At 25.8% G+C, this 12,928-nt stretch overlaps 6 protein-coding genes across 6 annotated transcripts; 3 read left to right on the forward strand and 3 right to left on the reverse strand.

The window, feature by feature from the left end:
* Positions 1 to 470: 470 nt before the first annotated feature.
* Positions 471 to 1,340, reverse strand: DICPUDRAFT_25187 (uncharacterized protein; the record flags this gene model as incomplete). Its single annotated transcript, XM_003283069.1, has 1 exon — positions 471 to 1,340. The coding sequence occupies one exon, from the start codon at positions 1,338 to 1,340 to the stop codon at positions 471 to 473; it is 870 nt and encodes a 289-aa protein (XP_003283117.1).
* Positions 1,341 to 2,294: 954 nt separating this feature from the next.
* On the forward strand, positions 2,295 to 2,814 carry DICPUDRAFT_146707 (uncharacterized protein; the record flags this gene model as incomplete). Its single annotated transcript, XM_003283022.1, has 2 exons — positions 2,295 to 2,418; positions 2,486 to 2,814. The coding sequence occupies 2 exons, from the start codon at positions 2,295 to 2,297 to the stop codon at positions 2,812 to 2,814; spliced, it is 453 nt and encodes a 150-aa protein (XP_003283070.1).
* Positions 2,815 to 3,113: 299 nt separating this feature from the next.
* Positions 3,114 to 5,625, forward strand: DICPUDRAFT_15659 (uncharacterized protein; the record flags this gene model as incomplete). The annotated part of the gene is made up of 2 exons (XM_003283023.1): positions 3,114 to 3,258; positions 3,344 to 5,625. Coding segments are annotated over 2 exons (2,427 nt in total), but the record flags the coding sequence as incomplete, so codon positions are not given.
* A 167-nt stretch (positions 5,626 to 5,792) lies between these two features.
* Positions 5,793 to 7,358, reverse strand: DICPUDRAFT_74070 (uncharacterized protein; the record flags this gene model as incomplete). Its single annotated transcript, XM_003283070.1, has 4 exons — positions 5,793 to 6,036; positions 6,118 to 6,429; positions 6,520 to 6,996; positions 7,177 to 7,358. 4 exons carry the CDS (start codon positions 7,356 to 7,358, stop codon positions 5,793 to 5,795), a joined length of 1,215 nt encoding a protein of 404 aa, XP_003283118.1.
* A 403-nt stretch (positions 7,359 to 7,761) lies between these two features.
* On the reverse strand, positions 7,762 to 10,301 carry DICPUDRAFT_96265 (uncharacterized protein). The gene is made up of 3 exons (XM_003283071.1): positions 10,112 to 10,301; positions 9,714 to 10,016; positions 7,762 to 9,633 (listed from the first exon to the last, which is right to left on the reverse strand). Exons 1-3 carry the CDS (start codon positions 10,239 to 10,241, stop codon positions 7,802 to 7,804), a joined length of 2,265 nt encoding a protein of 754 aa, XP_003283119.1. The 5' UTR covers positions 10,242 to 10,301; the 3' UTR covers positions 7,762 to 7,801.
* Positions 10,302 to 11,756: 1,455 nt separating this feature from the next.
* On the forward strand, positions 11,757 to 12,914 carry DICPUDRAFT_25225 (uncharacterized protein; the record flags this gene model as incomplete). Its single annotated transcript, XM_003283024.1, has 1 exon — positions 11,757 to 12,914. The coding sequence occupies one exon, from the start codon at positions 11,757 to 11,759 to the stop codon at positions 12,912 to 12,914; it is 1,158 nt and encodes a 385-aa protein (XP_003283072.1).
* Between the last annotated feature and the right edge of the window lie 14 nt (positions 12,915 to 12,928).

A 12,928-nucleotide genomic window follows, 5' to 3' on the forward strand; every position in this document is an offset into this window, starting at 1 on the left:
TTAAATTTGAAAAATTTTGTTTTTCATTTGATTTTAAATTTTAGATTAATTGGTGTGTGTCTATAAAAAAATAAAGAGATAAAATTAAAAAAAATTAAAAAAATAAAAATTAAAAATAAAAATTTAAAAAAAATATAAAAAAAAAAATGAAAAAAATATAAAAAAAAAAAAAAAAAAGTATAGAACTTAAAACATAAAATAAAAAATAAAAAATATTTTTTATATAAAATCCCAATTTTGTTACCCCTTAAGTTTTTCATTTTGTTTATGATTTGAAAGTTTTTCTAAAAAATAAATGAGATTTGAAATATTACCATTAATTATTTTTAATTTTTTAAAATATATTAGATTGTTATTTTTTTTATTAATAATATTACTAAATGTTGAGATATAATTTTTTTTTGATATAAAAAAAAATTATTTATTGATTTTATTTAAAAAAAAGTATTATAAATAAAATAAAGATGTATTTAGAAACAAATAGTTGAGTAAGAGCCAGAAAAAATACTACTACCAGAGCCTGCTGGGGATGAACCACGGGATTCACCATTAAAAGTAACGATTGGATCACGGCTTTGACCACCTGAAGCTGAACCTGTACCAGTATTATCACTTGAAGCAGAGATGGCACCAGAGGAACTAAAACCACTAAAACCACCAGAACAAGTGCTGCCTTGGCAACCTGTGAGTTCAGTTGAGGTGTTGTAGAATGGAGCATAAGATTCACAAGTAGCAACATAATTAGAATAGGTTGGTGAGTTGCAGGTTCCTGATGTACCTGGACAATATCCACTCATTGGTGTATCGCCATCACAAAAGTACATATAGTCTTGATTATGGAATTTAACAATAGTTCCATTCATATAATATTTAGCATAAATAACATAATCTAAATTACATTCTTGATCCATATAAACAAGTGCCATAGAATTGGTTTGAATAATTGGAACTGATGAAACTGTAACTTTATAATAAAATGGCTTGTATGGAGCTTCGATCCATTTATCGATATCGGTAACAAAATTTCCTGGTTCGACACATGAATTGACCTTATAGGTGTATGGTGGGTTTAATGGGGTGGTGCATAATTCAGCACCTTGACTTTGGAAATCTTGACCAGTAACAGTGTTGCCTTTAACGGTAAAGAGATGATTGGAGGTATAATCGTCGGTAACACATGTATTGGCGGCAAATGTAAAACCTACGCCATAGCTAGAATTGGAAACTAAGCATTGTGGGTCGCTAAAAACTTCAAAGTTTACATATTGATTTGAAATATCGGCAAAACAAAAATTTGAAACTATTGTTAAAATTAAAATTAAAGATAATAATAACTTCATCTTTTTATTATTTCAATATGGCTGATTGCTTTCTAAAAAAATAAAACATTTTTTAAATAATAAAAATTTTAAATTTTTTTGAATAAAAAATATAAAAAATAAAATTTTAAAAAAAACAGATATGGGCGACTAAAAAAAAACTTTTCAGTAAACCGGGTTCGAAAAAGATATTTTTAAACAATTTTGAGTTTTTTAGCTCGGATTCGAATCAAGGAACAAGAAAATTAATTTCCATTACCCAGGCAAGGTTTTTATAGATTTGAATTCCAAATATTCCAATACCAATTATTAATTTTCGTTTGAATATTCATCATGGCCCACCGTACCCATTTACTATAAAAATTATTTAAATGAAAAAAAACAATTTAATTTAATTTTAATTTTTTTATAATTTTTTTTAAAATGTAAAATTCCTAAATTATATATTACCACAAATAGTTATTTTTAATTTTTGATATACACATTTTTTTTTTTTTTTTTAAATTTCAAAATAATAAATTAAAATTTTATAAAAATATAATAAAATTTTTATTTTTTTATATTTATTTTTATTTTATTTATTTGTTTGTTTTTTTTTTTTTATGGTTATATCTATATATGTATAATTTGTATTTTTCTATTCCTTTCCTTTAAAATATCTATCGAAAGAGTACTTTTTGATATTTACTAATAAATTTAATTATTATTTTTTTATTTTATTTCCATATTTAATTAATTTAAATCATTATACCACACACACTATTACAACGAAATTTACAATTATTATTATTTTTAATATTTAATTTAATTTTTTTTTTTTTTTTTTTTTTTTTAAATTTTAATAAAATTTTAATTTTTAATTTCAATTTTAAATTTTATTAATTTTTTTTGTAATAAATAAACAAATAAATAAATAACTTAATTTTTATAATTTATAAAACAAATAAAACAAATTAATTATATAAACATAAAATAATGAAAAATCAAACAACTAGTAACGGTCAAATGGCACAAAATAAAGTTGAGCACAAAACCCATTTTGATGAAAAAAATTTAATTATTACATATGAAACATATTCTAGTTTTGGTTGTATAAAAGGTATTTATAATAATAATAAAAAAATAAAAAAAAAAAAAGAAAAAGATATTAATAATATAATAAACAGGAGATGATTATAAACTACATTCACCACATTTTAAAATGCAATTATCAGAATCAGAATTTATTAAAGACATATTAAATGGTGAAAGTAAAGAAAGATGTATGTTTGTAAATGGGATAACATTCGATATCAAAGAAGAAAATATAGATAGAAAAAACTTTACATTTTGGTGTAAATCAGATGATGACTCTAGCACTTTATATGTGATATCAAACGCAAATCAAGATTGCATTTTTATAGTTTGCGATGATTATAAAAAAACTAACGAATCATATGAAAAGTTTATCCGTATTGGTAAAAAGTTTATTGAAGATTTAGAAAAAATGGTATAAAATCAAAAAAAAAAAATAATAATTATCTTTAATAATTCTTAAAACGAAATACAAAAACTAATAATATAAAATAAATAAAAAAAAAATAAAAATAAAAATAAAAAAAAAAAATATTTTAAAAATAAAAAAAATTTTAAAAAACGAAAAAAAAACGATTATTAATTTTTTTATTTTTTTTATTGTATCTTAATTGTATTTTGTAATATTCATAGTTATAAATATTTTTAAATATGAATAAAAAACCAACAAATAACAAAAAACCATCAGCACCATCTACTGGTGGTAATAAAGCAGCACCAAAGAACAATAATGGTGTTATTACAGATAAACGTTTTACACATGCCCAATCTGAACCAAAATTCCAAATGTATAGAAAGAAAGATATGTCAATTAAACTTGATGAAAGATTCAAAAAAATATTAACAAATAAATTTACAGATAGTGGTATGTGTCATATTAATTTAAAAAAAAAAAAAAAAAAAAAAAAAGAATGTTTATTAATTTATATCATTTATTTATAAAAATACAGCTCCAATTGATGAATATGGTAGAAAGGTTGATAAAACTAAAATTAATAAAACTATTTCAAAAAATTTTATACTTGAACAAAATCAACCACAACAAGAACAAAAAGAAGATAAAAAGAAACCCCAATCACAACCAAAACAAGAACAAAAAAATAAAAAACAACAACCAAAACAAGTTGAAGAGGAAGAAGATGAAGATTCAGATATTGAAATTAACGATTCAGATAATGACTCTATAAATTCAAATGTAGATTCAGATAAAAGTAAGGTTGTAGAATATGGTGGTTTTGAATATAATTCAGATACAGAAAGTAGTGACGCAGAAGAGTTTGAAGGTGATGATATCGAGTCTGAAAGTGAAGGTGAGTTGGGACAACAGGAAGATGACGATATTCCAAGAGGTGATGCAACTAAAAGATTCGCTGTTTTAAATTGTGATTGGGATAATATTGATTCAAAAGATTTATTCGTATTATTAAATTCATTCGTACCACCAGGTGGACACATTGAAAGAATTACAGTTTATCCATCAGATTATGGTTTAGAACAAATGGCAAAGGAAAAGTCATCAGGTCCATCAAAAGAAATTTGGAGCAGAGATAAAGATCAAGCAATGATGGACGAATCAACCTTATCTTATGACAAGGTTGAAGATGCCGAATCTTTAGATGGTAAAGGTTTCAATTTAGAGAAATTAAGACAATACGAGTTATCAAAATTAAAATACTACTATGCTATCGTAAAGTGTAGCTCTGTAGAAACTGCCAATAAAATCTATGAAGAATGTGAAGGTATGGAAATTGAAGATACCGCTAATGTATTAGATTTAAGATTTGTTCCAGATGACCAAGAATTTAAAAATCCACCAAGAGATTCATGTGATACTTTACCAGCTTCAACTAAAGGTTTTGGTTTCTCCACCTCAGTTCTTAAAGGTACTACTGTAGATTTCACTTGGGATGTCGACAAGAGCAGAAAGAAATTATTAACAAAGAACTATTCAAAAGATGATGCAAGAGAAGAGGATTTGAGAGCTTATTTAGCTGAACCAACTAGCTCCGAAGACGAGTCTGATGATAGCGAAACTGATCAAACTGCCAAACGTTTAAAGCTTAGAAATAAATATAAATCATTATTATTAGATACAGATATGTTGGAAGCAAAAGAAAAGGATGATGTTCAAATTACATTCAGTTCAGCTTTTTCAGATGTTAAAGATAAAAACTCAAATTCAGATGATGATGATGATGAAGATTTTACTGTCAAATTCGATGGAGATGAAAATACTCAAGATTCATCAAGCGAAGAAGGTGACCAAGAGGGCGAATTGGTTGTTGGAAGTGAATCAGACTCAGAGGCAGATGATGAATCATCCGATAGCGAAGATGATGAAGAAGATATCCCACATAATATCAACGGCGATACCAAAGGATTTGTTAAAAACAATTCATTAAATGATGATGATGAAGTACCAGATTGGGCTAAAGATTTGAAATCAGATGACGAAGAGGAAGATGATGTTAAAGAAATGGTTATTAATACAAATTTAAGTGGTTTAGGTAAAAAATTACTCAAAGAAAAAGAACAAAGAGAAAATGGCACAGTATTTACCGATTATTTACAAAAGAAAAAAGAAAAGAAACAACAAAAGAAGAGAGAAAGAAGAGAGGAAGTTTCACAAATTATTAAAGAAAAAGAAGAAAAAGATAAACAACAAAAGAAGAATAAATCTAAAGGTAGACTCACCGAAGAGGAAAAGAAGGAACAAGCCGAACTTGAACTCTTACTTATGAATGATGACGGTGAAAAGAAGAGAGGTTTCTCCAAAAAGAAATTAGAAAAAGAAGCTAAATTAAACACACTCGATCCACACCAAAAGAAGAAACTCGAAAAGAAATTAAAGAAAAAGAACGAAAAATTAGAAGTCAAAGAAAACAAAAACATTGATGATGAAGCTGATGGATTCAAAATCGATGTTAAAGATCCTAGATTCGGTCAAATTTACAAAGATAATAACTTTGGTCTCGATCCAACCGATCCAAAATTCCTTAGAACATCAGCTATGGTAGAAATCCTCAATGAAAAGAATACCATTCGTAAATCAGAAAAAGAAAAACAAGAAAAAGAAATTTTAGAAAGAAGAAATAAAACTAAACAAATTAATAATAATAATACAGGTTCATCAGCATCAGAAGCTGCAAAGAGCAATTTAAGTGAAATGGCATTAAATATTAAAAGAAAAGCTGAAGAAAGAAATAATTTATTAAATTCTAAAAAATTAAAATCAAATTAAATAAAAACTAAAACTTTATAAAATATCATTTAATAATTTTCCTTTTTTTTTTTTTTAAAAAATATTTCTTTTATCCATAAATTATTTCTTAACTTTTTTTTTTAAAAAATATTATATATTATTTTATTTTATTTTATTTGTTATTTAAATTTTGTTTTTTATTCTTCTTTGGTGATTTTATAAGTTTTTGGTTCCCATTGTTTGGTGACATCTGGTGAATATGAAATAGATTCTAATTCAGGTCTAATGATTGATTCAGCTTCTGGACCAATTTTAACACCTTGGCTTTCTAATTGTTTAATGAATGATTTAAATTCTTTTTTGGAGGTTGCAGATGATTTATAAAAACCATCAATATCGAAAATTTTTTGATGACCTTGTTCAGTCCATTGTTTTCTTAATCTGGAATGATGATAAAAAATAAAAATATTAATATCTATTCTTTTTCCTGTTAGTGGGTATATTTTGGTTTCCAATACTTACGCTGACATATCGATATGTGATAAATCTGAGTGTGGGTTAAATTTAAATTGGAGTGATGATTTTAATGGGTTAACGAAAAGTGAATCTAATTGTTCAGATTCAGTAGTCATTTTTAATTTATTATAGAGTTTTGAAAGATTGGTTGCTGCAGATTGAACTATATCATTGTTTCTACCTAAAGTTATTTCTAATTGTTCAAATGCTTTTTTGCATAATGGTAAAGCTTCTTCATATTTCTTTTCAATTGAAAGATAACTTGATAAATTTAATAATGCGAAATAATATCTTTCATCTAAAATTTTTTTATCTAAACTGTATTATTAATGATTTTTATTATAAATTGATAAATGTTAATATTAATACTTTTGTAACCAACAAATAATAAAAAGATTTGATTCTTACGTTTCGAAAATTTTGATTGATAATTTACATGATTCGAGTGCTTTTTTATTATCACCAAGTAAAGAGAAAAGTTCGGATAAAAGTAAAAGAGTGTGGGCATAGAATGCTTGATCTTGGTTTCCTTCTAAATAAATTAATGATTTGGTATATGATTTGATGGCATCGGTGAATTTAGATTCGATGTGATAAACATAACCAAGATTTGAAAGTAAATAACCATAGAGTTGTTTTGATTTAATACCATTTTCACCAAGAGTATCAAAACATTTACGTTCATAAAGTGAAATACCGCTAATTAAAACTGATTGTGCATCGAGAAGTTTACCTTGAGAAATTAATTCTGTAGCTTTATTATTTAATGAAATACATTTATCGAGTGGTGAAACTTGTTTGCTTTCAACTGATTCTAATGAAATAGTTTCAACTCTTGGTGAATAAAAATCTGCAATTTTTTTTGAAATTTCTTCAATATTTTTTCTATAATAAAATAAAAATATTAATATTTTCATTTTCTATTTCCTTATCTATATTAAATTGATTATGATTATGATTATGATTATGATCATGATTATGATTATGATTGTGATAATTTATTTTGATTATGATAATGATAATTTATTTTGATTTTAATCTGTATTGTTTGTGTTGAAGTCTTACTCTAAAATTAAATTTCTTCCTCCTTTAATATTCATATCTTCGAGGATATCTTCATCACCTCTTGTTTCCTCAGTTGAAAAATATCTTTTATTATTTAATGCATTTGATCTTAAAACAACTCTTGATGTGTTAAAAGTTGAAAATGATCTTTTTAAAGAACTGTATTTATTTAAAAAATTCATTTTCTTTAATATATATAAATATAATAATGTTTAAAAAAAAATAAAAAAACGAAAAAAAAAAAAAAAAAAAAAATTATAAAAACAAAATTTTTAAAAAATTTTTTTTAATTTTTTTTTTTTTTTTTTTTTTTTGCATAAAAAAAAAAACAATCAATGAAGTACACATACATTTTAATTAAAACAATCTATTTGTTTATTGTTTGGATTGTAAATCAAAAACTATTTTTAAAATTATATATGTAAAAAAAATTGCCAAAAAAAAAAAAAAAAATAAAACCCACATTTTTTTGCCAAAAAACCCACAACAAATAAACAAATGTTTTTTTAAAATAAATATAAATGAACATAAATAAATATATAAATAAACCCATAAATGAAAATATAAATACTAACTATGGATTGTAATAAATAAATAGTATATTGTTTTATTATATAGTTTTTTTTTAAAATTTTTTATTACCACCTAGGGTTCTTGAGGGTTTAAATTGTTGACTTGTTAATCTATTATTTATTACTCTAATATTGTCATCGTCAATGGGTAGTGGTCTTTCATAGGTTATTATATTTTCTAAATTTAAAACTTTTGAATCTTGTTGAAATTCAATATCGTATCTTCCTTGAGTTAAAATTGGAGGAGAGAAAAAAGAAACTTTTTTTTCATCGTAGGATCTTTCTGTAATTGATACCGGAACGCCACCAACTTTAATACTAATATATGGTCTAACTGGATTTTTAAATTGTACACTAATTTTGGTACCACCACGAAGAGATGATTGTAGTGGATGCACCATTTCTACAGTGATATCGTCAATTGAGCCACCTGTTGAACCCCATTCACTTTCCATAATTGAATATTTATCACTTGGACTATTGTTATAATTATCAATTTGACTATAACTCTCAATCTTGCTATTACCTAGATAGTTTTTCATTATACTATCGTGATTGTTTAAAATATTATCAATGTTACCATTGCTACCAGTGCTATCGGATCTATGATGTCCACTACCAGTGCTATCTGTTCTATGATGAGCTCTGGGTGAGAATTTGGGTGAAGAATAATTACTATTACCTGCACTATTAAGTTTTGGTGAAGAATGAGTACTGTTATTGCCTATACTAATATTATCATAATTATTATGATTTCCATTTATATTATTACTATTGTTGCTGTAGTTGTTACCTCCATTCATATTATTATTGTTTTTATTTTTATTTAATTTACTATTGTCAATTGATTCTCCTGAAGAATTTAATAATGGGGAGGTAGTTGATTTTTGGAACGTATTTAATGCTTGATCATTTGCTTTGCTAATATCGTTTTCTGTTTGAAATACTATATCTGTAAATATTAACTTTTGTTCCGATAGAATATATTGACCATCAGATATTATAATTTCGACTTCGCCTTCTTCATCTTGTGACGGTGATAAAATTAAAATTGCATTTACATTTTGTTTAAACGGTGAAATTAACATACCGCCAATTTGGATGGTAATCGTTGGTTTATTTAAATTTTCGCCAGTGATTGCAATGAATGCACCACCTCTCTTTGGACATACGGCTGGAACAACTGATATAATCTTACTTCTATCAATTGAGTCTTCATAATTAAACTCTGGTATTGGGGGTGTTGATGATAATGGTTGGGCTGGTGGTTGTGATGGTTTTAGTAAATTTGAAAATGAACTTATAAAACTTGATAAAAGTGGTGGTGATTTTTGAACATTGTTAGCTGTAGTAATATTAATGCTATTGTTATTGTTATTATTATTATTATTATTGTTTGAAGGTATATTAATGTTTTTTATATTGTTATTATCTGCTTTATTATCAACTGGTTTACTTGGTTCTTCAGGCTGTAAATATGACTTTTCAAGAAGTTGTTTGGTTGTAAATTTGAATTGTGGTAAATTTGATTGAAGAAATAGAGCAAAAGAGTGCTTCATATTGGATATAACTTGTTGCTGTTTCGGGGTTGACCCTTGTAATGTTTTTAATTGCCTAACACCATTTTCAAATTCTTTAATGTGAATGGATATTACTCTTTCTAAATCTCTTGCCTGGGCTAATAGTGGAGAGTTCTTATTTGGTATTTTATTAACTATATCTTTAAATTTGGGCATCTTGTTCTTTAAATCCACCATATTTAAATCCATTTGTTCATAAAATTGTGAAAAAGATGATGACATTGCCCTCTTACTTTCAAATTCGAAAATTTCTTTTTTTGATACACTATCCATTATACTAAAACAATTCTTACATGTATATACAACTAGTGTATAGAAAATAAGAGTTGATTAATTTCTATTTCTATAATTATTTTTAATGTTAACTATAAAAAGGTATATTTACTTTGATTATTTGATGGTATTCTCAATTCTTTAAATGGTATTGGGTTGTAGTTACAGTCTGAACATACTATTAATTTACAGATTAAACATATTTGCTTTTTATTTTTAATTAACCCAAATTTTGTTTCGCATAGTGAACATTGATGAACATATTTACTCTTTTCGCTAATATCATCGTTCAATAAATTACTCTTATTAATTGTAGCCAATTTTACTTTTGGTTTTAATTTTTCCCATACCATATTTTTATTTAACTGAATTGAATTTCTTAAATCTTTAAACTCTTTAGTTCTATTCCTACGAACTGAATAATAATAAAAATAATTTAATTATCATTAGTGTGAGTAAAATAAATAAAAAATAATGATAATATCTATAAAAATATTATGTAGTACATACCTAAAGATTCAGGTGTTATCTCTTCATAATCAGTGTAGTCTATATCATTATAATCCTCATTTTTTGCTGCTATATTTGCTGTTGCTGAATTTATAAAATTACCTCTTTTTTTATCTTCATTGCTCATCATTTTTTTTTTTTAATTTTTTAAACTTTAATAAAAAAATTAAAAAAAAAAAAAATAGTTTTATTTATTATTATTATTATTATTATTATTTATTATTATTTATTATTACTAATAATTTTTTCTAATGGCATAATAATTATAATAAAAATATATTGAATCGAATTAAAAATTAAAAAATTTTTATTTTAAAAAAAAAAAATAATATTTTTAAAATAATATTTAAGTGTGTTTATTTTACGTGCGTGTGTGTGGGGTATTATTTATCTGTATGGGGGCGAATGTGTGTGTATATAAATAAATTTGGTTATAGTGTGTGTATTTACAAAATTTTATGCAAACTCTTTTTTTTTTATTTTATTTATTTTAATTTTTTAATTGATTTTTTGAAAATTAAAAAAAAATAAAAAAAATTGTTTTTAAAAAATAAAAAAAATAAAAATAATAATAATTGTTTTGTAAAATTTTTTTCAATGAATGCACGCGATCAACAATATTTAAGTTTACTAGGTTATATTTAAATTATATATTAATTGTTTTATAATATAATAATAGATATAATAGTAATAATAGTATATAATAATTATTTACCATAATAATGATAATATAATAATGAATAATAATAATAATAATAAAAATAATAGTAGTAATAACTCAGTTTCATTCGATAAAGATAATGATAATTTAAATTTTATATTTAATAGTAACCAAAAACTATCAATAACCCAACAAAGAGTTTTATTACCAATATTCGAATATAAAAAACAAATATTATATTTATTAGAAAATAAACAAACCTTAATTATAGTAGGCCAAACTGGTTGTGGTAAATCAACACAAATTCCACAATTTTTATATGAAAATGGATGGGCAGATGGTTTTAGAACTATTGTATGTACACAGCCAAGAAGAGTAGCAGCAATATCAGTCGCTGATAGAGTGGCTGTAGAATTGGGTGAACCTCTAGGTAAAACAGTCGGGTACAGTGTAAGATTCGATGAAAAGATATCAGATGTAGAGACAAGAATAAAATATATGACTGATGGTATGCTAATAAGAGAAATGATGCTGGATCCATTGCTTCAAAAGTATCCAGTTATAATGATAGATGAAGCTCACGAGAGATCACTACCCACAGATATATTATTGGGTTTACTAAAGAAGGTGCAAAAGAGAAGACCCGATTTGAAATTAATTATATCATCTGCCACATTGAATGCTGAGGAATTTTACAACTTTTTCAATCACAATACAAAATTTGATAAAACATTGGATACAGTGTCGATATTGTCAATTGAAGGTCGTGTCTATCCAGTAGATATTCATTATTTAGAAGAACCAACTGTAAACTACATAGAAAAGACATTGGAGACAGTCGTGAATATACATTTAACTCAACCACCCGGTGATATATTGGTTTTCTTAACAGGTCAAGAGGAAATTGAAAAGATGATAATGGCAATAGAAGATCGTTTAGAATCCTTAGCAAATAATAGTAGTACACCGTCTCCTGGTAGTAAGATGAAGTATAGTATAGTGCCAATGTATTCAGGTTTATCGATTAATAAACAAATGAAGGTTTTCGAAAAGCTACCGGATCCAAAGAAAACTAGAAAGATCGTTGTGGCCACCAATATAGCCGAGACCTCTATTACAATTGATGGAATAGTGTATGTAGTGGATTGTGGGTTTGTTAAACTTAAATCATATAACTCTATTACTGGTTTAGAGTCTTTGATAGTCGCCCCATGTTCACAGTCATCTGCAAACCAAAGAGCTGGTAGGGCTGGCCGTAATAGAGCCGGTAAATGCTATAGACTATACACTCAAGATACATTCGAACGTTTGTTAGAAAAGCAAACCACACCAGAGATACAAAGAAGCAATTTAAGTACCACTGTTTTACAATTGAAGGCATTGGGTATCGATAATATATTACATTTCGATTTTGTATCACCACCCCCACCATCATCACTGATAAGAGCATTAGAGGTGTTGTATGGTTTGGAAGCAATCAACGACTCAGGAACACTAACATCACCAGTTGGTATGATAATGGCAGAGTTTCCAACAGATCCATCATTTTCAAAAATGATTATTCAATCAGAGAAATTTGGTTGTAGTGAAGAGATCATCACAATTGCGGCAATGCTAAATATTCAAGGTCTCTTTACAAACCAGAATCATAAATCAAGAAAGGATCTTATAGTTAAAGAAGGTGATCATTTAACACTACTCAATGTTTACAACTCATTCATCGCCAATAATAGCTCATCATCATGGTGCCATGACCACCAAATTAATTATAAAGCAATGCAACGTGTTCAACAAGTTAGAAAACAACTATTGGCATATGCAAAGAAATACTCTATCAAAATACAATCATGCATCGAATCTGGTAATATCAAGAACTCTAGTATATCAATTAGAAAATCAATTTTATCAGGTTTCTTTATGAATGCTGCTCAATTACAATCCAATGGCTCTTATCAAACAGTAAGAGAACGTCACACTCTCTATCTTCACCCAACCTCTGTAGTATGCCTATCCAATTCACCACAATGGGTATTATTTAACGATGTAACGATTACAACTAAAGAATATATGAAAGATATCACAGTTATCGAACCCACGTGGTTATCTGAAATTGCACCACATTTTTATAAATTTAAAGATTAAGAAATTTTATTTAA

The sequence above is a fragment of the Dictyostelium purpureum genome, assembly GCF_000190715.1.
Source record: "Dictyostelium purpureum unplaced genomic scaffold DICPUscaffold_3, whole genome shotgun sequence".
Taxonomy (NCBI): Eukaryota; Evosea; class Eumycetozoa; order Dictyosteliales; family Dictyosteliaceae; genus Dictyostelium; species Dictyostelium purpureum.